This window comes from Grus americana, chromosome Z (genome assembly GCF_028858705.1).
Source record: "Grus americana isolate bGruAme1 chromosome Z, bGruAme1.mat, whole genome shotgun sequence".
Classification (NCBI taxonomy): domain Eukaryota; kingdom Metazoa; phylum Chordata; class Aves; order Gruiformes; family Gruidae; genus Grus; species Grus americana.
The window spans coordinates 70160802-70184659 of NC_072891.1; the positions used below are offsets into that span (position 1 = coordinate 70160802).

At 38.2% G+C, this 23858-nt stretch overlaps 1 protein-coding gene across 3 annotated transcripts in view; it reads right to left on the bottom strand.

The window, feature by feature from the left end:
- COMMD10 (COMM domain containing 10) overlaps positions 1-23858 on the bottom strand; it is a 120885-nt gene that overhangs the window by 51687 nt on the left and 45340 nt on the right. Inside the window, exon 6 of one of the 3 annotated variants that reach the window (XM_054809692.1) lies at positions 11671-11862. The exons of the other annotated variants lie outside the window; for them this stretch is intronic. Within the exon in view, the coding sequence (XP_054665667.1) occupies positions 11671-11862 (192 nt within the window). Of the gene's footprint in view, positions 1-11670; positions 11863-23858 lie in introns of those variants that run through there. 3 annotated transcript variants of the gene reach the window in all.

The following is a 23858-nucleotide window of genomic DNA, read 5'->3' on the forward strand; positions in this document are numbered from 1 at the left end:
TTTTGTCATATATCTGAAATTCTTTTTCACTGTAAAGAGGAAAACTAAGCATCTCACAAAAACTTATAAAACCCTCTGCCTCTTTCTCACAGCGTGTAGCAAGCATCAAGCAGAACTCAACGTAGTTCTGAGTCTATACATTAATTTTTAGAATCCAAAGATGAAGTATCACCAGGGTTCCCAATTACTTGCCTAATACATTTTTGAAAAGTAGACCTAGACAGTCTGTCCTGGTTTCAGCTGGGATAGAGTTAATTTTCTTCCCAGCAGCAGGTATAGTGCTGTGTTTTGGATTTAGGATGAGAACAATGTTGATAACACATGGGTGTTTTGGTTATTGCTAGGCAATGGTTATACCAAGTCAAGGACTTTTTGGCTTCTCATAGCCAGCCAGGAGGCTGGGGGTGCACCAGAAGCTGGGAGGGAACACAGCCAGGACAGCTGACCCCAACTGGCCAAAGGGATATTCCATACCATATGGTGTCATCCTCACTATATAACTTGGGGAAGCTGGCCGGGGGTTTAGACCGCAGCTCAGGAACTAGTTGGGCATTGGTGGTCAGTGGGTGGTGAGCAATTGTGCTGTGCATCACTCGTTTTGAATATTATGTTATTGCTATTATTATCTTCCTTTTCTGTCCTATTAAACTGTCTTTAGCTCAGCCCACAAGTTTTACCTTTTTTTTCCAGGTCTGTCCCCCATCCCACTGGTGGGAGTGGAGGGAGCAAACAGCTGCGTGGTTGGTGTAGCTGCCTGCTGGGTTAAACCATAACACAGTCTTACAAATAAAGGCCTCATAAAAAGGCCTAGAGAAGCTTATAAATAAGCATATTTTACATTCAGAAAAGTTCGTAAGAAATTCAGAGAGACAGCTAAAAGTCAGTAATGGTTCTTTTGACACTGAAGAACTGCATTTTTTCACTTGGTATTTTCATCAGGTCATGTTGTGTTTTAATGGTCAGATTCTCATGCAAATGAAAAAGGTTGGATTTAGACATGGTCACATCCAGAAGCAGATAGTCCAAGCTAATTTCCTGTATTGTGGAGGTAAATACAATTTTAGATCACTGAAATGAATGTCTTAAAAATAAGTACTTCAATAAGTCCTACAATACAAAACTGTACGGACACTTGTAATTCAGACAAATTGAATGCAAAACAGCAAGAACTTTACTAAGAAAAAGTGAGGCTACAGTGTGGAAGGAAACTATTGGACTAGAATGAGATTAAGAGTGGAGTTCCTTACAAACCATTCTGCGAGCTGACCTTATAGTAAAAATGGAACAAAAAAACTGGATCACAATAATGACACTTGATACTGGTAAAAAAAATAAAAAAAAATACTGAACTATTATCAATACAGAAGATCAGACCATCACATTGCAAGAACTGAATAGCCTTTGAGGACCGAAGTGATAGTAATGACAAAATACAATAGCACAAAGTCAAGGTCAAGCACTCTGGGAACAGGAAGAATTTCTACTGCAAGCTGGAGGATCATCAGCTGGAAATAACAGAGGAGGGGAATGACGTAGATGCATTAATCAATCAGGACGAATACAAACTGTCAGAGAGATATAGTTGCAAAAAAGGCAATTGCAATCTGGCTGTATCAAGAGAGGAATTTTCAGAAGAGATGGGGATGTATTAAAGCCATTTTACAAGGAACTGGTAAGATATAAACTGGACCTCTGTGAACATTTCTGGTCACCTGTCTTAAAAAAAAATAAAAATTATTTAAGCTGAAGCACATGCAGAGAAAAGCTATGAGAATAACCAGGGAACAAAGGAGAGGATAGTACAAAGAGCATACTAACAGTGCCTGGTTTAATTAGCCTAGTAAAATGAAGGCTGAGAGGCAATGAGAGTGCTCTCTATAGACAAATCAGGGATGTAAGAAAAGGGAGAAAAACCCTTAAGCTGTAGACAACAGTAGCACACAAGAAGTGGATATTAACAAGCAGAGCTGGGAACTAAGTCCTTGCCATCAGGTGAACAATATTCTGAACAGTTTTTACCAGCACTAATAGGGACAAGAAACATCAGGGGAGCAAGAGGCATTTTTCTGTTTATACACAATACTACTGTTGTTGAAGACCAGAAGATCCTGACAGTCCTCTTCTCTACAGCCCTGTGCCTTACCCATGTTACAAGCTCAGACTCCACTTTTTCGATTGTCATTCCTTCCACATTTTCTCTTTTCGTACATATAGTGCAGAGGTATAAGACTATTTGCAGGCACTTCCCTATAAACCCTCCTCACTCTGAGGTATTCCTCAGCTCAGAGACTCTTGCCCAAGGCTAAAAAACTCACATTTTCTGACATAATCATCTAGAATACCTAAAGGTATAGAAACAGTTTTGTCAGGCTCTCCCTTAAACAAAAACCCAGAGTATTTTTAATGTCTGCAATACATCCCAATACAACAGCACCAGACAGCAACTTTATAGATCATGCTGTTCTGCATAATTAACCAGTCTGCCAATTCTAGCTTTTTCTCCCCATCCTTACATTGTAATCCCACAGAAAGCTGGTAATAAACTAACATCTGTTCCATGCTACACTGTAGAACAAACTAAATCAACTAGTCAACCACTCTAACCACACTACTTAATGTAAGCAAGCTCCCGGCATCCTGGCCAACTTTTACATAGAGATTTCAATCTTCAAAGAAACACGGAGCTTTGTCATGTAACATGTCATTAAATACAAACACAAAAAGCCTATCATACCAATAATAAATTTTAGTCTTTAAATGTCAAAGAACTAATGCATTTTAAAAATAAGGTTCCAATTTCAAGATAAATAAATAAAGAAGGGTCCTTAAAAGTAGTAACACTTGAAAAGAGTGAGTTCTCTTCAATTTGTTTAGCAGATTTTCACCGCTAATTAGAACCAGCTAAGACCATGCACCTTAACAATTACAGAGACCAGACAATAGCTTGATACGTGCTGTTGCAATCCATCTCATACCTAAATCTTTCCGATCTAGTCTATATACTACACCTGTAACACTTAAATGAACGTACCATTAGCAGCCTAGCGGGGCAGCTATTACTTTCAAACATGGAGGCAGTGGACTGCCAAAGCACTGCTTGTCCTACTCAAAAGTTGCACGTTATCCTAAGGAAGAGCATTATTCTATGAAAAGCCAAATGTTATGAAAGATCCACAGCCAGAAATCCAGCGTGGACTAACAATGACCTTCCTCGGCGATGACCCTGAGTATGTAACACACTAGTTATTTACATTACTCTGGCTAGATTATGAATGTGCATCCTGCAAAGCAGATGTATAGGCACATCCCAAGTCCCCTGTGTTCAGACCCTTCACAACTCTTCCCCAATCAGCTGCAGGAAAACACACACATCTCCTAAAACTGTGGAGACACTGGTAGAAGACTACACTACTTAAACCTGGCTGCAGATTCAGAGGTCAAGTTTACATGCACTTTTGTATTTTAAAAGTAATAGAATTTGGACATACCTAAACACAGAAGTGCATGCTTAGTTAAAAATGTGAGCTATATGGACCACCGATATAACCACAAGCCTCTTCTTTAGGTACTGTCCATGGAGGTAGAAAAGGTGATGAGCTCTTTACCGAGAGGTGGGAAAGAAAGCACTTTCATTCAGTATGAAAATAGGATAGATATATTTAATGTCTAATGCTGTATTAGTCCTAAACTTCACTTAAATTGCGTAATTTTTCCCCCAATTTCAACCACTGTTGTATTGATCATAACAACAGTTAGGAAGTACTTTTCCTTCCAGTTCACTAGAGCTTGCACTTGCAGATCACTTGCTAACACACTGATCCTAATTACTGCTGTTATTGAAAACTCGGTGCCAGTTTTCATAGGCACTTCAAACCAAATTTGGCTTAGGCAATTATGGCTTCTGTATGATATTCCTTTGCTAGCTAGGTTTACTCCCTTTCAGCTAAATTCAGTCTCCGCATCACCGTATTCTTACTTGTAATGAAAAGACCCTAGGCAGGGAATATGTCATTTATGTTTAATAGAATTTAACTGTCTCCATCTAGTAGGTGGTCCAGCCTGCTGCATGCATATAGGAAAAAAAAAACCAAACACATTAAGAAGGGTGAGAGAAAATCGACTGTAAATACTGGGGTTGGTATGAGAGAGAAGGTAACTTGGAAGGGAAGCTGCTTTGAGAGCTACATTCCTGGAGAGAAACAGCGAGCTGCGGATCTTTCAGGATCAGGAATACTTAGAAGTCTCTCTGCATGGACAATACTGATTTGGAGGCATTCCTTATGTAATGGCCATCTGTAACATTATAATTAGACCAAGCAGCATACGCGCTCAATTCCTTTTCAACTCTGTGAGCACACAGTTCTTTACCTATAACCAGCATATTAGGTGTCTTTGGCAAAAACCTTTCACTGTGTGATTTGTCCTTAGAGCCTAAATGGCATTCTCTGCTTACACATATTTAGTCTTCTTTGAAAGTATACAATAATCTCAGTAGGCATCAATATTTTCATTGGTTCTCTAAACATCACTCATTTAACAAGAATTGTATGATTATTGAATGTATTTGATTCACTAATTAACATTATGAAGGATTCCATGACAACAAATGAAGAAGATATAATGATAATTTAAATTAACATGTTTTTTTTCTAAAAATCACCACTTCAGAATTATCTTTAAAAAACTGTAGCACCACTGATTTTCCATTTCACTGTAATTTTTCCTCCTGCTGCTGACCTGGGGAAGACATTCTTGCTGGTATAAGAGCTACAAAAAGATAAGATTTTTTTCCCCAAAACAGGGTTTGCTCATTAGTTTTGAAACAGATCAAGAACAGAGCTTTTATTTTAATGGCAGAGTCTTTGAAAAAAGAAGATGATTGAGGAAAATGGCTAAAATAACAAACTCCTAAATCAAATGTGACACTGAAAATCTAATAATTCTTAGTGTGGCTCTTTCCTTAAATTCCAAGAGAGTATCAGGCATTTGTGGCATTTGTGGATAGAAAACATAAAGATACTACTACAAGAGAATACATTTTTTAAAATTAGTATTTATACGAGAAGAAGAACCACAAGGTTAAAATTACAGGCTATCTGGGTGCTCTGCCCTCTGGAAATCCAACCAGGCATTTACAATGATTTAAATCACAGTATGGATCTATCAGGACTATCAGGAGTGAGCTCCAACCTTGGGTGGTTTCTTCCACATGCCTCGATTTCTCAGTGACATGAGAACTGTGCAACACAATCACAGGACAGCTTTATCTGATCATGGTATCTGTTAACAATGTCCAAATTGTTAATATCCACCAACTACTGGTGGCTATGCAAAGCACATTCTCAGACTAGTGCCCTAAAAATATGTATCTGCATCCCAAGATGCCAACAGATTCCTTTTTTTTTCCTCTTTTCTAGATGTAATTTGTTCTGTCCAAAACCCAAATTTGAAGCACACCAGCAAGAAGTAGCAAGAAAATGTCTACAGCATGCACCTCCACTATAATTTTCAAGTAAAGTGCCATGCTCTTCCGCTATTCTACCCAAAGGAATCTTTCAATAACTTCAGCACACCCTATGACCAGAAAAAATTCATAATGTCCTCTTTCCACAAGACTAACATGACTACCTGTGATAAAGCTCAAGACTCAATTATTACAAAGATCGTAGTTCAATACTTTGCCTGAAGTAAAACATACGTTAATGCTGTTCTTCCTTTGCAATACTCCTTCTTCTCAAGATGGAATATGAAAGGAAGAAAAATCATCCCAGAAGCAGGAGAGCAGCTGCAAACAGCACTGGCTCAAAGCCAGAGAAACCTCCAGGGCATCACCTGAAGCACAGGAAGCACCAGTAAAGCAGCCTCACCGGGATAAGGCAGTTGACTGGACGGCATGATGCATCCTACAATGTCTGACTAGGACCATCCCTTGACATAAAGACTTGTGGGACACTTTTGAAAGAGCACAGAATGGATATCAACAGCGTGTTGTCAAGAGCATCCAGTAATCCTAAACCATAACCCCTGATGGCAATGATAGCTGTTTGACAACAGATACCTCAGCCCAAGCTATATTGCACAGTACAAACAACAATACCAAATGAATACATTCAATACCCCTTGCTTTCTGGATACTATTCAGAAAGGCTTCCCTCTTAGGATTCTTCCTTTTGAAAACATAAACACCGTAATGATCTTTCTTCCCTATACTTAATATGAAATTTAACTTGGAAGCCATGAAATTTGGCTAGAAGCACCAAGCTGTTCCTTAGACCAAAAGAAAAACCAACCCAACCACCAAAAAACCCCAAAAAACACAAACCAAAAAAATCCCTAAAATCAAAAGTATGTTTAAGCTGCTGATATATTTCCTACAAAAACTATGGTATGGAATTAAATTCCAACAAATACATCATTAATAGAAAGCTGAGCCAGAATAAGATGCACAACAACACTATAAAACTAAAATTAAATTCAGTGTTGTATTGAACACTGAATGTTCTTGCTATATTTCAGAAAAATATATATAATCCTAAAAAATACACATGAAACTGGAACAACCAGCAAAAACACCCTTTCCTTTGTCATTATTGAGCTTATAAAACATTTTTAATATTTTATTGTTATTGCAAAACTTCATGAAGTGCTTCCTTTCCCACTCTTTAGATACTGTGAAAACTTCAAAGCAATGTGAAAGCTTCAATGGATATGAAATATAGCTGTGTTCTTTTAAACAGAGTTCTGAAACTAATTAAGCTGAAATACTGCAGAAGATGCTACAACAGGAAAAGGCTGATGAACTTATAACTGCATTTGAACCGGGCACACTGTGGGAGAATATTTTTTTCACATAGCAGCCAATGCTTACAGGCATTTAGAAAATTGTTAAAGTAATTGGAAGAAGTAAGTAGGCCACAACTGTACGCATTTGTGAAAGGCGGACACTGAGATAAGAAGCTTAGGTGTGTTGATAAACCCGCCTGGAAGTGGCTTTGCTTCATATATTGCTTTTTTCCAGGAGTTGGTTTTATTTTCTGTGCACTGAAGCCTTACACTTTGATTAGAAACCAACTTTTAATTGTGCTGAACATATTTTAAACAGGAGTAGTTAAAATGCACCATTCTCTCCATCCTATATTTAGTGGCTCTAGATGATAAAGTTCATTTTCTACCGCCTTACCACCTGTAGGGTAGTGCAGTAATGGCTCAAACAAGGAGAACAAATGCCTGGCTGAAACAGGCATTAATGAAACAGCAGACAGTTCTCTGCTGCACAAAGGTGCAAATGTGAATACCAGTTCTGCAGACTAAAACTGCCCCCTATATCTGCAAATAATTAGCTGCACTGAAGTGAATGGGTTGTACGTGCAGTTTTCTTTATGTATTGTTCAGTATTTCTCCTGTGCAGTTCAAACTTACAGTACCTAAGGAGTCCCTTAGACCTAAACCATAGTTTTACCCTTCACAAGATTAAACCTAATTAAATGCAAAATACAACAAAGTAGAAGACACTCGAATACATAGATGTATTGAATTTCCATGCAAGGTTTTGGTAGCCAGAGGTGGGGTACAGGGGTGGCTTCTGTGAGAAGCTGCTAGAAGCTTCCGCCATGTCCAACAGAGCCAATGCCAGCCAGCTCCAAGACGGACCCACCGCTGGCCAAGGCTGAGCCCATCAGCGATGGTGGTAGGGCCTCTGAGATAACAGAGTTCAGAAGGGGAAAAAAACCTGCACAACAACAGCCAGAAGAGAGGAGTGAGAAGATGTAAGAGCAATAACTCTGCAGACACCAAGGTCAGTGCAGAAGGAGGGGCAGGAGGTGCTCCAGGCGCTAGAGCAGAGATTCCCCTGCAGCCCCTGGAGAAGACCATGGTGAGGCAGGCTGTCCCCCTGCAGCCCATGGAGGTCCATGGTGGAACAGATATCCACCTGCAGCCCATAGAGGACCCCATGCTGGAACAGGTGGATGCCCAAAGGAGGCTATGACCCCCTGGGAAGCCCATGCTGGAGCAGGCTCCTGGCAGGACCTGTGGCCCTGTGGAGAGAGAAGCCCATGCCGGAGCAGGTTTGCTGGCAGGACTTGTGACCCCGTGGGGGACCCACGCTGGAGCAGTCTGTTCCTGAGGGTCTGCAGCCCGTGGGAGGGACCCATGCTGGAGCAGTTGGTGGAGGACTGTCTCCTGTGGGAGGGACCTCACGCTGGAGCAGGGGCAGAGTGTGAGGAGTCCTCCCCCTGAGGAGGAAGGAGTGGCAGAAACAACGTGTGAGGAACTGACCACAACCCCCATTCCCCGTCCCCCTGTGCCGCTGGGGGGAGGAGGGAGAGAAATGGGGAGTGAAGTTGGGCCTGGGAAGCAGGGAGGGGTGGGGGGAGGTGTTTTAAGATTTGGTTCTGTTTCTCATTACTCTACTCTGTTTTGCTTGGTAATAAATTAGATGATTTTTTTTCTAAGTTCAGTCTGTTTTGCCCGTGACGATACTTAGTGAGTGATCTCTCCCTGTCCTTATCTCGACCCACAAGCGTTTCGTTATACCTTTTCTCCCCTGTCTAGTGAAGGAGGGCAGTGGCAGAGCAGCTTTGGGGGGCACCTGGCCTCCAGACAGGGTCAACCCACCACAGTAGAAGAAACCAGAGCATGGATGCTTGTTGGATTATGAAGGCTACATGCACTATGTATCCTTACTTCGATGCAAACATTTGCATTTTTTTAAGCTTTTGTTTATTTTCACTTTTTAAAAAATGCTAATTTGAGTGATTTATTATTTATTATTCAATTAAGGGAGTTGGGAGCTATCTTTTCAATACTGTCTTGACAGATTACAATCAATGTGTTTCTTTTAAAAGGCTACATTATCCCAGTAGAACAGATTTTCACGTGTAGATCATTTGCACTTTAAAATATGATAACTTCAAATTGTAAATTAAAATAAAATAATAGAAAGTTATATCAACCTGTGTTGGATTTGCACAAAAGAACATATGAGTAGCTGTCCAGCTGTTTCAGTAAGTATTTTATCCAACTTCCAGACATCACAATGTTCAAATCATCAAACATTTATTAACATACTTTATAAACACATTCTAATAACCTCCTCCTTTCTTGATGCAAATCAGAGATAATATGCAAACAGAATCTCTGATCTGAAAGCTTCAGTTTTTTAAGAGCTGGAATAAATACTGATCTGAATTTCACCATTTTTTTACACACCATTCTCTTCATACAAGAAAAGATTCACTACTTTCCAGCAAAGAATTACTCTTCGTGAGTAATCCAGTAACAGTAATGTGGATGTCAGCATTCAAAAGGAATTCTGCAAACAAGTATGCAAGTTCTTATATTTCTATCTGGTAACCATGGTGAAGGCTGTCCTTTTGGACAACAAGAAGAGGCACTTGGGTCTCAGTCAGAAAGAGCCCACTCCTCCTCAGAAGAAATGAAACCTAAGACTCTCACGTGAGAAACCTGGGAGAAAAAGGCAAATTGAAAAAATCATGTTAAAAATACTGCAGCCTGCAGCACTGCAAGCATTTACTGCAAGTGTTGCACTGGTCTCAGGCAACACGTCTGCTCACATTGAGTTGTACAGTGCAAGGATGGCAAGGTAAACTTGCTGCATGCACAAATCTCAAATTAGGGCAAAATGTCCCAGGATTCTCTGATATAATGATGTTTTTTGGAAATGTCTCCAAACCCAAATGGAAGTAATAGGCCACAGATGCAGATGTTCCCTTAGTCCTCAATGCTCAACTATTCTTCAGGGGGTTGGTTGGTTGGTTGTTTTTTTTAAAAATATTTCCATGCTCCAATATTCCAGCAAATTGTGGAAGAAAACTTATTTATATCTTGTAAAAACATGAAGTACTTCAAGCTCAGCATAACAAATTCATAAGAGAGACTAAGCCGATCATAGCCAAATATGAAGACAAACTTTTTGCCTACATTTTTAAGCTTTGCTTCATGATTATTTTATGCTGTGAGTTTATACGAAAGCAAGTCTTAGTACTCACAGTAAAATTTGGCAACTGTGAGTAACCACTTGTATACTTGTTCCCCTTACCTTACAATCCTTTCCTCTTACAGGCTGAGTTAATTAAAGCCAAGACACTTCTAAAACATGCACAATGGATACATTTGAAGTTTATGATGAAGGAAAGTGGTAGAGTGTTTATAACGTCTTATGACCTAAAGAGTTGGTGTTCAACAATGAATGGGGTTTTACAACTTGGCCTTGGTGCTACCAGATCTGCAGACTACCACTGCAATGTTAATAAGGTATCAGCTTATACTTTTTTTTTTAAATCTCTAGTGGTAATTAAAACAACCTCTGATTTAGAGTTTAATTAAGAAACAAGATAATGGGATAATAAAAGTCCTATTTAAAAAGCTTAACATTTTCAGTCTGATACCTCAAGTCAATTAGCAGACTGTACTGCACATCTTTTAAAGGAGCACTGCCAACCCTTATTATTGGTTCCCCACATATTTGTTTAAATACATTCCTTCCTAGCACAGAAGTGGGAGCAACTGATTTTTTTTTAACCTGAATCAAGAAAATAAAAATAATCCAGAAGTTTGGTGATGCGTTTGGTTCTGGTTTGTTTTGGGGTTTTTTTTTTTATTTTTCTTAGGAAACAGGACTAAGTATTTGGCAGCTCTAAAAAAATAAGTTATTGAACTAAGTCACACAGTCATGTCATCCAGTATTTTAACATAAGAACCCTCATGGGTCATCTTCTATTCCAAAAGCTTGCTCCCTTCTGCTCTCCACTGCCATTGTCCACTCCCAGGACTGGGGTGCTGCATGAGTACACCAAATTATTGCTGGGTCTGTCAGCACACATGGTATAGACATACTTATAATGCTTTATGGAATTTGCCCCAAACAAGGAGTCGGCATCAGTAATGCCTTTACCATGGTAATAGTAATGAATTTTTGCACCTACTCAACATTTTCTTCAAAATCACAACAAAAATTTTCCTGTTTTTTCTTGTTGCAGCAGAAGAATACAATCAGCCTCTGCAGTTTCATTAGTGCTAAGGCAGAGGTTGAATTTATGTCTACTTAACTAATTACTTTAACCAATTGCTCACTGACATGATCTCTGTGGATCCTGATAGGAAATCATGCAGGAAGAATCCTAAAATACAGCAGAGGGGAATTCCCACTGGCTTCCTCTTAGATTAATTCAATGTAGAACTGGGGAAATCAATTACTTATCAAACTGTGGCTAAGCTTGCTACACAAAGCCCAATTTCAGCATTTTCAATTCAAATATTTCAGTATTTTCAATTTAGTGGTTTCAATATTTCAGATTTGTGTTGGAAAAATATGTTGAAATGGCCTGACATTCAGGGCAAGATTTATGAAGCCAGAACAAGGGAGGAAATGACAGACAAAAAAAATGTCAAATTCTCAAAGTTAACATTATTTTATAAAAAGGCCGTAACTGAACCTGACAACCTAGACATCACTTAAGAAATCATCACCTAAATGAATAAGCAGGTTAAAATAACAAAAACACAAATAAAGAAATAGTGAGAATCTGGGGCAATATTTCACAATTATTTTCTGTAGGAGTCAGATCTTTGTCCTGTTTTGCCTGAAGGACAGAAACAATCACAATTGTAGAGCTCTCATTTTCAAGTGCAAGATTATTTCAGTGTGTTCTAACCCACGGCACTGCGTTCTGGAGTATTTCCAGGCAATATTATAGAAGTAATCCGCATGGTCGCCATTTTACACTGAAGGTAGCTGGCTAGAGGTTCCATTAATACATAAATTAAGAACGCAGGTCTTTGTTTGCAATGAGTGAAGGACCAATGAAAAAGTATAAGCACAAGACTCCACAACTTATTCTCCTTATAGGACAAGAGGAAAAAAAAGTCATTACATATTTATGCTCTGCTTTTACAAATTATCTATCCTCAATGCAACGTAAAAATAGCATAAACAATAGCAGGTTATCTTTTTTCCACCCCCTTATGTGCTGCCCACAGTTTGTTGTGTCACACTGCATGCCTATTACAGTGGCAAGCTTTTTTTGCTAATGTGTCATCTCAATGATTGCTGAATTTCCAGTGAAATCTGAACTCACAAGCAAAATAACAAGGTCTCAGCAAAACCCAGGCTCAGTTACCACCACCACAGTCTTTAGCCATGAACTGTGGTCTATCCCCACCCACAACAGAAAAGCCACTCTTTTCAAACCTGTATATGTACTAAAGATTCACAACCACACACTGTGGAAATCAAGTTTTAGTCTTACTGACTTGTAGGCTTCTTCCAAGGCCATAGAAGTGTTTTCCATGCATACAATGGTTTGCACACACAGCACACTTTCTCTTTCCCTGTCCACTCTTCACCTCCTTTTCTTGAACTTTTTGCCTGATCTACTGCTTGTAGAAAAAAAATGAAGCTAGAGTAATACAAACATTGAGTCTATTTGCCTTTTAACTAATAAGCTACCATGTGCCAAACCGCTATTATAAATGAATGGGGGGTGGGGGGTGGGGGTGGGGGTGTCCAATGTTTTTTGTTATTGTTGTTGTTGGAGAGAAGGCAGGGAGAAAGGAGAAAATGTGTTTGCTTTTTTTTTGTATTTACAACTCTTGAAAACCAGAAAACACAGGGGAAATTACAAACTCCATAACCACAAGAAAACAATTTATATTGCAAGTCATTTTGGTATGTGAGGAGGAGTATAAGACTACTGCTGCCATATCCTTAAAGCATCAAAGATGCAGGTAGGTCAGCCAGTTATTAAAGGACTTTTGAGACAGTAATGTTCTGTGCAAAACAGCACATAGATTATTTTAAGCATCACTACAGTTTAACTGTTGTCACTAGAGAAAGACAGTTTGCTCCTCTAGTGTTGTTTTGCTGAAAAAAACCCCACCTAAATTTTATTTCTAATATAACCTACTATGATAAGCAGAGCTTAACCTTTTGTACTCCCTCTCTAACTCATGCTTCACTCATTTGAAAAAACTCAATTTTCTTGACTGGGGTCTTTCTGCACTTCTTCTTCTTCTTTAGACCCATTTGGAGCTGTGAAGATGTCTCTTCCCCCATTTAATCCTTTTATTTTATGGTAGTTATCTATTTTTAGACTTAAATGTTTCAGTCAATATGAGGCATCAGGATAGAAAACAATTGTTGTGATCTGTTCCTCTGTGTTGCTTAATGAAGTAAAAAGGAAAGTTGTGTAGCAGTTTGGAGTCTTACTGGCTGTGAAGTGTCATTAAGTAAGAGATGGCAAGTTTTATCACGCACCTCTGACTACTAAATTCACAAAACAAACAGAAGGTTTACCATGGGAGGTAGAGAGAGATCAGGCAATATCCTCAAGTCACTCTTCCAGTAAAACAGCGTGTGGTTACTAAAATTGCTATGGGAACATGGGAGTTCGTCAGAAACATACAGTTCTAGGTGAAAATGCTCCTTACCCTTTTACATTACCACTACTACAAAAAAACCCCACAAGGTGCATAAAGTCTGGTGCTGGTATACCAGGAAAAACTACAACATTAAATTTGAAACAGTGTCATGCTAAAATCTTTTATGTAGTCTTTGTTGTTAAGCTGTAGTATTTGATTAAGGAAAGAAAGTCACCACATGTGTCCTCCAGTAATGCACTTCACTTGATTTTAACGGATTCTTTAATTGCATCTGAAAAGAAGAGGCCACAGTGAAGGGGTAAACAAGAAACAACTGTTTTCTTCTGAGCCAGAGCTGCATGCAATTATTCTGCTCAATGGACTACTCATATGATTTTGGAGGGAAGTAAAGTTATATTTGGGTATCTCCATTGTGCACACAAATTCTGCTCTGACTTCCCTCCATGTTTTATGGGTCCTTGATAATGAAAGTGTACTAAAAAAAAAGCCAGTCCTTCGGGCAAAAAAACCTGCTAAATTCAGTAGAATTTAACTGTGTGCCACATTATTCATAGCTCCTCTTAAACACATATCCTGTTTCCAAATATTCACAGTTTGTGACACAAGGGCTTACTCCCTCTAAACACCAATTAAAAACTATCTTTCAGGACTAAGAAGATCAGAATTCCTCAAAAGATAGCTATTACACCAACTCCACAAATATATTTGGATTTTATACCACATTCATAGTAACTGTTGCACTGAGGAAGCCTTACTTCTCTGATTTCTGCAAAATGGCCAAAATGTGGTCTGAAAATGCATATAAATGTCAATTATTAAAACCAATGTTCCAAATGCAGAATTCAGGTTATCCTAGGTTATTTGAGTTACAAAATCTGGCTTCTCAAAACATAAATGAAGTCTTCTAAACTAAACGTAACACCAAGAGGGGGAAAAAAAAAAATTATCCATGTAGCATATTTCTTTCTGCTTCCTGCCATTTACCCCATTAGGACAGTCCTTTAAAGTGACATGGGAGAATAGCAGAGGGTATTTGAAATTTTTATGACTTTTCCAAGGTCATGGGTATCATGGATGTGACTTAATAAATCAGACCAGCTGGGTTGATGGAGCACAAGGAATGAAATAATCCCTTGCTCACCAAAAAAAAAAAAAAAATCAAGAAAAAATTAATAACATGCACAAGCTTTTTGCTTTCAACAAGCAAGTTATCTGTCATATGATGGGGTTAAAAAAATTACCCGAAGTACAGAAAACTGATCACATTGGTAACTGAATGTATCTGGAATACAATAAGTATCAAATCTGGCCACAGGGCCTTGGCAAACATGAAAATGACCAAACCAAAAATATAAGATTAACAATAATGCAAAAATATTCCCTTTACATAGGGAATCTTTCTCCATAAGAAATATTTTCTATAGCCTGAATATGCTGATGAGAGTGTATAAAATAAATTATTCAAATAATAATGAATATGTTTGGGATCCAAAGACCTGAAAGATCAGATCAGGTATTTGGTTAAATCTAGTCTAAAAATTATGCCCAGTTGTTCATTTCTGTCAGAAGGCACCAGAACCCCTATGTCACAGAAGCTCTAAAACATCTCCTGCGCATTTGCCACACTGATGCAGGCAGAAATGACTAGTGTGAAAGCAGCTCTTAGAGAGAGCAAGGCAACACACCCCAGACACTTGTGGACCAGCCCAGCTCCATCCTCCGTCCACCTCTTCCCTCACTTCTCCAGCTTCTCTTCTTCTATAAAACCTTATTTTATAAAATATAGCCATACTGAGATGCAAATCTGAAGTTTCATTTACACTGTTTTAAATTATGCCATAAACATCAAAACCCACTCATCCATTCACCCACCAGTCTGCTGTGTGTGCCATATTTGTACTGCCAAAAGTAAAACATGAAGGAGTAAACAGCAGTAATACAGTCCAGACCTGCACAATGGTTACAGCACAAAATCAAAGACAATAAAAGAATGTGTGGATTTCTCACTCTGAGGTATTGGCTGTGTCTCACACATACTTATTTATTACTTCAGAGTATCTGGTAGCGTAAGAATAGTTCAGATTGCGTCAACTGTTACAACACACGCTACGAATATCCTTGCTCCCCTCTGTTCACAAAGAACCAGAATTAACACATCCTCCTTCCCAGTAGACAGTGCTTGGGTTCTATTCCCAAACTTAGTGTTAATGTGCGGCGTGACCTTTTGCTAATGTTTTACCTCTGTGTGCATTAGTCTGTTTCAGATTAAAGAATTCAAACACTTCTTTTTTGTTGTAAACCTTTTAACAATATACAAATAGAGATCATATTGAAAACAGTACATCAGAATTCCAATAGACTTCATTCAAAAATACATTGTTTTAAAAATGTAATTCCACTCCTGATTCACAATTCCTGCTACTGTTGCAGTTGTTACACCTAAGTCTGTCTTGTCTTTGACAGCATTGACAGAAAAAAAACCCCAACAACCAGTTCCCTTCTTCACTGCAAAGACTGTGTTTCATTATGATAAAAAAGGGTTAATTTTGAATTTCCAAAACTTTTCAGAAGTCTAATTTAAGAATTGAATTAATAAAATAGACAAGGCCTCAAGGGGAAGGGTGCACATATTAGAAGCAAATGGTAGAACATTTCAGTGCATGATTTTTTCCCTTTAAACAAAGCATAATTTTTACATGAAATAAGTGAGGATGGCAACAGTGTTATTATTCCTGCTATGTTCTGTAACAAGTACAACATACTTTTATCACTGCTGGTTAGGATGCAGTTTCATGTGAAATTTGAGCAGTACCTTCCACTGGCAGAATACCACTGCTCAAAAAAGAAAAAGTGTATGAGCAAAGGCCTGTTTCCAGGCTTAGCCTGACAATAATTAATATGTTACATTTTCTAATATGCTTTCTATAAACTTTTTCAATTTATTAAATATAGCAATATAACATTTTACAACCACCATTCTGTTCCCTACACCTTATGAAAACTAAATGTGAATTCAGTCTAATAATTGGCTTGTACCTTTTGGTTGTACAAACCTTCATCTTCTAATAGGCTCACAAAACAACCACATGTACACAAGACAGCACTGCCACCCACTCCTCTGCTTTCCCTAGCAAGCTGTCCAGCTTCTCCACCCTCGCTCACCATCCTCATGCTAGTCTTTGCGGTGGACTGAAGGAAGGTAAGTGCTTTGACTGTCCCTTGAAGGAAAACCACACCAACACCACCCCTTACGCCTGACTGGCCCGCAGAGGTGTTGCGAACATACAAGTGCAGTCTCAGGTGCCACAAGAGAGCCCATCTCGAAGCACCAGGGACTGTACATCCTAACAACGGCTCAGCACACCGACCGGCTGCCTGCGGACCCGCTGGCAAAGCGGCGTTGAGCTGGCAATGGACCACAGGTTTATGGTCGTCCCTGTGTCACACATCAACTTGGGTGTAAGTGTAACCAGGTACAGAGCTTGACACACTGAAGTAGAGGCAACAGGTAATTTTAGCAGACAGCATGTTAAAATAAAGAATATATTGCTGTTTGTTACTTGTGAATAGGAGGGGCAAAGCTACACAGGATCCAAATCTCCCACAGTGCTTCCATAGCTTTTTCTGCAGAGCGTTAGCACTAGATTAAAATTAGTATCTAAAGAAAGAACTGCAGAATTACAAGGCGTATCACTTAACAGGTTAAAACACTGATATGAAGAAATATGAAAGTGCTAGACTAAAATCAGGAATTGCCTTTAGCTATAGTCTGAGAAACATTTTCCAATTGTGGCAAAAATCTGCTATTTTTAAGTACAGCAAAAATGGATCCTGCTGCAAGGAATTCACAAATGCATACCTTATTCAGACACAAAGCAACAAGTTAAAAAAACCACACCACTAATTTCAGAACTTCTCAGGGAAATTAATCATAAAAGTTACCTATCACAATAATGTACTTTCTTAATGCAGAACTCTGCAGATTTTAGAAAGAAATCTGCAGCAAATTAAGGTCAGTATTTAAAAAGTTGGAGCTTTTCAGAGATGCACTGTTAATTAATTTTAACATATAATCTTTATGTCCCACTCAGCAAATCCTACACTGTAAAATGTGGTGTCAGATTACAGATTCATAGAATAAATAAAAAAAAAAAATTCCTTCGAATGCTACTCTGCTTATTGGTCCGAACAAGGTTAAATCACTAGTATTACTCTTGAAATAAGCTAAGTCAATAATCACAAAGAGTGACAAGAGATCAGAATCCAGGTCCCAAACTGTTTGTTTCCTGCACTACAAGTTCTGCCCACAGTAACTGCAACCACAAATATATGCTCAAATGCTATTTTAATATGATACTAAATATGGAATACCACAAAATTTGCACTCCAGGCACAAAGGTACTACTGCCTCTGGTCCTTTATCGTGCTTGCTTTTTTTTTTTTTTTTTACTTCATTTCAGTGCTTTCATTCTCGTCAAAAAGCTCTTTATTGTGCATGTTCCACATAATTAATATAATGCCAGGTTATACTAACTACAGCAATACTGGTTAATGCTTGACATAGGTCCCAAGTTTGCCAGGTTATGAGCAACTTGTTATTTTCCATTATCTAGTAGAGACTGAGTGATTTTAATGAGAATCAATTTCACTAAAGAACTTATCTGCAATGCTATAGCGCTTTTGTACATCTCCCATTAAGTAGCATTTCTAACGAAAATTCACTTGGACAGCTTAACATAATACCCGGAATGGAAAATGTGACTAACTAGAATTGTGTGGGTTTTAGAAAGAGCCAAAACAAATTAGGAACCTTTCACAAAAGCTGAGTGCAATTCTGTCTAGGAAAGAGACTCTTTGATTTGTGGAATTAATGTCTGTTGCTTTCCTCCTGTAAAAGGGTGGTCCCACCTTTGACTCTCTCTGGAACCTGGGCACTCTTGCTTACTTTTCTTGTTTAAAGAAAACAGAGCAGATTAAATACTAAATTAGTCATGACTCTATTCAGCTGCTGTTTCAAGACTCTGCAGAAGAGTCTAGCTACACCTCCATCACTGAAATCTCTCCGTAACAGCAGAATAATTTAGCTTGAAATAGGCCTCAGAAGGTCATCTGGCCCAACTATCCCCACTCCTCCCGATCAAAGCAGGGGTAACCCTGAAACTCTCAAGTATTTTGCTTTACAGAGAATTTTCAACGCATAGCTTCCCCAGAAATGTCCACTTCTGACATCTTACTCAAGGACAGTACTTTCACAGCATGAAAATTTAAATCTCTTTTAAACTTCCCAGCTGCAGAACTACATAAACTGTTTCTTCCAAATTAAATTTAGCCATTCTCAGTGATGTTCTCAATTTTCTCCCCTCTAACTTGAAAATCTTATTTAAAATACTAATTGAATAAATTGAAATCCTTTCAATAATAATCACCATCATCTTCGAGAAGAATCTCTGAGTTTCAGTTGTGGTTGCCTTAATCGCTGTATTCCTTTTTATCTTTTCTTCATAACGCTCTCATTTTTTTTTTTTTTGTATCACTGCAGACGTTACCAGCAACATCCTTTATTTCTATGATTTCCTTAGCTAGCTATACATCAATTACTAGTTGAGAAAACAAAGTGGTAGCCTAATTCCTGCAGCTCAAGGAGGGTTTCGCTCCTCTGCCATTCATTTCCTGCCTTGGTCAATTCCATTGATTCCATGTCACTCTTGATCCTTTAACCAAAACTATTTTGGCAATTTTATCTTATCTGTTACTAATGTGCACAGTATCTACTCTAAATGTGTTCCACGTTGACATTTCCATAATTTCCATTCTTCTTGCCCTCCTATTTTCTCTTTCATAATGCATATCGGTTACAATCAGGTTACTTTCTTACCATTGCTGTTTCATACCTGTACCTTTTAGTTACATGTACTTTACTTACAAATCAAACTCTTCTCATTGTATTCTTTGGTTTATGTTTGGACACAAGAGAAAAATATTTTAAAACAGCTACAGTAACATAAGATAAGCTCACCATCTGTAACACTTTATATGCAAACTTAATACATAAAGCTCTTTGAGACTGTGAATTGCTTGGGGTAAAAAATACATTATTTTAAGGCTGAGGATATGAACGACACTACTAATAACAGAAAAAGAATCTAATCAAATAGCATTTCAGACAAACATATACAAACACGATTAAAAAAATAACCAGAATGCTTAGCAATTTACTATTTTTTAAATTTGTAGGAATTCTTGAAATATTTAATTGTCTCTCCATCTCACTGATTTCATTAACAAGAAATGCAAATGCATCAACCTTAATAAATTCCATGCAAGTCATTTCTCTTTCCTGCCTCTGAAAACATTGTTTTAGGAGCTTACCAAAAATCTTCCTGATCTCTGTATTCGTAGCAATACTAAAGCCACAAGCATGCATACAGAAGAGTCTCACTTTTATGTACATCTGTAAAGTAAAATGCTAGTCTTAAGATGTCTGCTTAAATTGAAGAGACAACTGCCATTTTGGAAAGCACGAGTCCAGCAACCATGAAAAAGAAGAGTAACAGTTAAGAACAGGGCATAGTTTAGCGCTGGATTTTCTTTGCTACATCACACCCTTTCTCATGCCAACAACCCACAACCACCTGTAAATCACGGTCTACTCCCTCCTCTGTCAGTGCAATTTTTTCACAGGCCCCACTGGAAACTTATACACTCATGATTTCTAGAAACTCCAGGACATTGGAGTTTCATTTTGTAATTCACTTCAAGGATCTATTTTGCAGTGTAGCTTTACAAACATAGCAGCACAACTGAGAAAGTGGTGAACTTCATTCACCAGCTTTTCTTCCACCCACTTCAGAAGAAAACACACACTTGGGGTTTTGATGGATTTAAAGGGAGAATCAATACACTTCTCGACAGCCACAGGAGGAAAGGGGTTGGTTTTGTTTGGTTTTGCTTTTATTTCCAGGGCTTATCTCTGCAGTTACAGTTTGTTCTACTGCTTTTGTGTTTCCTTTGAAGGACACTTGACAACTGTTGACATACGTATCTATTCACGTGCAAAAAACATCCACTTAAGCTAAGCAATGTTAAGGTTTAGAGTCTGTATCAGAAACCTCAGGATAAAAACATCTCCGATATTCTAACAAGAGCAATCAAGGAAACTCAATCCCATGCTGTAATGCCTGTTCCAGAGAGAACTTTCTCCTCCTTCCTGGTCAGGGATTTCCTGCCCCTTTCCCCCTTTCCAGACTGATTTCCAGGCTCCATGCAGCTCACAGACAGAGTAACGGAATTGTAAGCAAATCAGATTTTACTACTCACACATTTGTAGTCCCTCATTATACATATATATATATAAATTTTACAAGTTTAAATAGGAATTTTTATTACAAGCAAAAAAATTATTAGAAAAATCCTTTTGGTCACCTCACTCATTTTTCTGCTAGTATGTGAGTGTATTCTATCTTATACTCTCCGGAAATGGGTTTTTTTTCCATTTTCTGTAGACCGTTCATCTACCTGGAAGGAGGTCAGTCACCTTCTTCTACATTATTTTATAGGCCACCTTCAGAAACTGGAGAGTAGACAGCTGAATAACTGTACTAGATTCAAGATTCGAAGGAAGCCCAGCCAAGCTCTCCCTTCTCCAAGGTGCATTATTTCAGCACCTGGACTGTGTGCTCTCCACAGTGCCCAAGTGTTATTCTGCTTGGTGTTTAATGACAGCAAAGCCTGACCTTAAATCAGAATGCTCATGATCAATTAGTGTTTGGGCAAAAATCCAGGACTTCTATGAGAATCAATCAGCAGAAAATGAAATGGTAATTTTTTAACACAGTTTAAGTCAATTAAACTTGAAAGGGATTTTGTGGGACAAACTGAAAGACACTTTTTCTAGCCCAAAGGCTTTCTTCTCAACATATTCCAAATGCTTTTATGCTCAGTAAAGATGTTAGCATTCTTTAAGCAAAAAACCCACAAAAAACCTGCAAAGAGTATTTTAATGGAAGTGTAATAATTAGAAGCAAATGATAAGGAAACAGTGACTCCATGTAACTAGATTTTTTTAAAAACTTTATTTCCACAAAGCAAAAGAATAATTTAATTTTCTCAAGCTCTGAGGTAATATGAAGATATTAACTTACGTTGTACATGATTAATTTTGCACCTGTTCCAGACCTGTTGGTAGAATAGCACATTAGTGGATATCGTTTCCAGTGGCAACAATAACCTGCAGTCTTCCTAACATTCACACTCTCCCTACCCCTGCAACTTTTGGTGAAAGAATTAAACACATACAAATTCCACATCACTCTGAAAATGGGAAGTGCTTATTTTTATATAAAGATGCATACTAAAATAAGCTGCTTTTTGCAGTTTTATAGGCTGATTCATGTTTGGTCTGCAATTCTTATTTCCTTCTTTAGTTTAAAGAAAAAAAACCCCTAACGCTGAAAGCACTTTACTGAAGTGCTTCAGAAAACAGTGGGAAAAACAGAATACTGGGTTTTTTCCGTTGTCTGAAGCCACATTGCTATAAAAAGCCAGCAGTCTCTCAAGTTTGTAAGTCCTGAGCATCATAAAAATAGTCACATTTACGAAAACATTCAAGTTACCTCAACAAATTCAAAGCTTCATTATGTTGGATTGGAACATTTTGAAAACAAACTATTTTATTGCAAAGAAGGGAAGAAAGAGTTTAGAATGAGTATCCACAAACATACATCTCACTGTGGTGCTTAAGTTACAGCGCTGCACCTCCTGCTCAGTGCTAACAAGTATGTTTCATCAGTCTATCCATAAAGAACAGTTGCACTAAAGGCCTTTGTTGGGTTTGGTTTTTTTTGTTATATCCTTCCTCTGCCTTACTATTTCCACACATCTTTGAAGGATCTGCTGTTGGTCTGTGGCTCACCCTTGGATTGCATTCCCTCAGTTACACATGTGCCAAGGTCTTCTCTTCAAAAAGCAGTAAACACAAGTGTACTCTGTCCTAGACAGGCATTGTGGGCCTCAATCTTAAAGTCAAGGATGGCTCCAAGTTGTTTGTGACTCCTTCAAGGTCAGAAGAGTGCACAATTGCAGTTTAAAATGATAATGTGAATTTTAAAGACACTCCACTAAAAAAATAAATTAAAATTATGCTACACTTGAATTTTCAAACGCTTTTCAGAATGACTTTTCAGACACCAGGCTGAGGACAAAGCATTGCATCATGTGGCATAACGCTTCTCACAGTGCATTGCTTCCCTGCATGTTAATCATCCTCGGCCTTACCCAAAAGAAATTCTACAGGTTCAATTCAATTTTAGTTAGCTCTCTGTGAACACTTCCTTGCATTTCTCTTGCTGTTAATTGCCCTTACTGTCTCCACCTCTCCATATTTGTTTCAGACACTTCTGCTCTGTGTTATACCGTCCTCAGACATCACTGTGCCAGCTTACCCGAGTCTGCCTGGCTATAGTACCCTTGGCAAATACACGCACTCTAACAGAGAAGCTCCTTGCTGCTGCAGCAAAGCAGTTCTCCTGAAAAGTTTAGCATTAAATGTTTCCTCCTGTATACTGTCTCAAATAGACCTGCATTTGGAAAGAAATCAAATAGTACCAGTTTCAGTACTAAAAACTGGCTATTCTCATCCCTATTATCTGGAAACCATTATGGTCCTCATCAGAAAGACTTTCATTTTTACTCAATGTGATACAAATTTAGAAACAGGAAACTAAAATGGTCACTCAAGAACTTGTTAAATGTTAGTCACCAAAAGTACAGATAGGAATACACTGCCATCCAGGAACTCTGAAACTGTCTGAATACTGCCTAAACATCTTTCTTGCATTTATATCCTTCCATGCTATCCCTGCAGGAGCAGAAGATACCCTAAAGTACAGGCCTGAAGAACAAAGGAAACCAATCTATTAAAGAATTATAATAATATATTATTTAATCAATAATTCTTAAAAAATAAAAGAAATAGAAGCAACAATGAAAGAAAAAAAGATACCAGTTACATGTAGGCAGCATTTGAAAACATGTAATAGAACTTCTTAGACACAGCACCAACCCCAGCAATTCTGTCCCACTTTGATGGCAACTCTCCTGTCTGAGGAATTTCAAATTGGAGGGATCTGATTTCAAATTTTTGGGATCTGTAGCACTTCTTTGATAGGAGCACAATGTGCTTGTTCCTATGAAGATGGGATGACAGAAGGGAAGAAGGAATCAGAATATGAAGAGGCAAAATGATCTCGAAATAACAAGAAGAAAAAACAGCTGAAGAATTCTGTTTCTCTGCTGTCACAAGGACTTTCCTGAATCTACAAGATACCTTTCTTCCTGCCTCTCAATTGCATCTTCAAATGAACCTCTTCCTCCTGAGTACTCTAAGATCTTCTAATAAAACACACTTCCTTTCCAGTAATGACTTCAGGTGTTTGCAGGAAGTATTTGTAATGTTTATA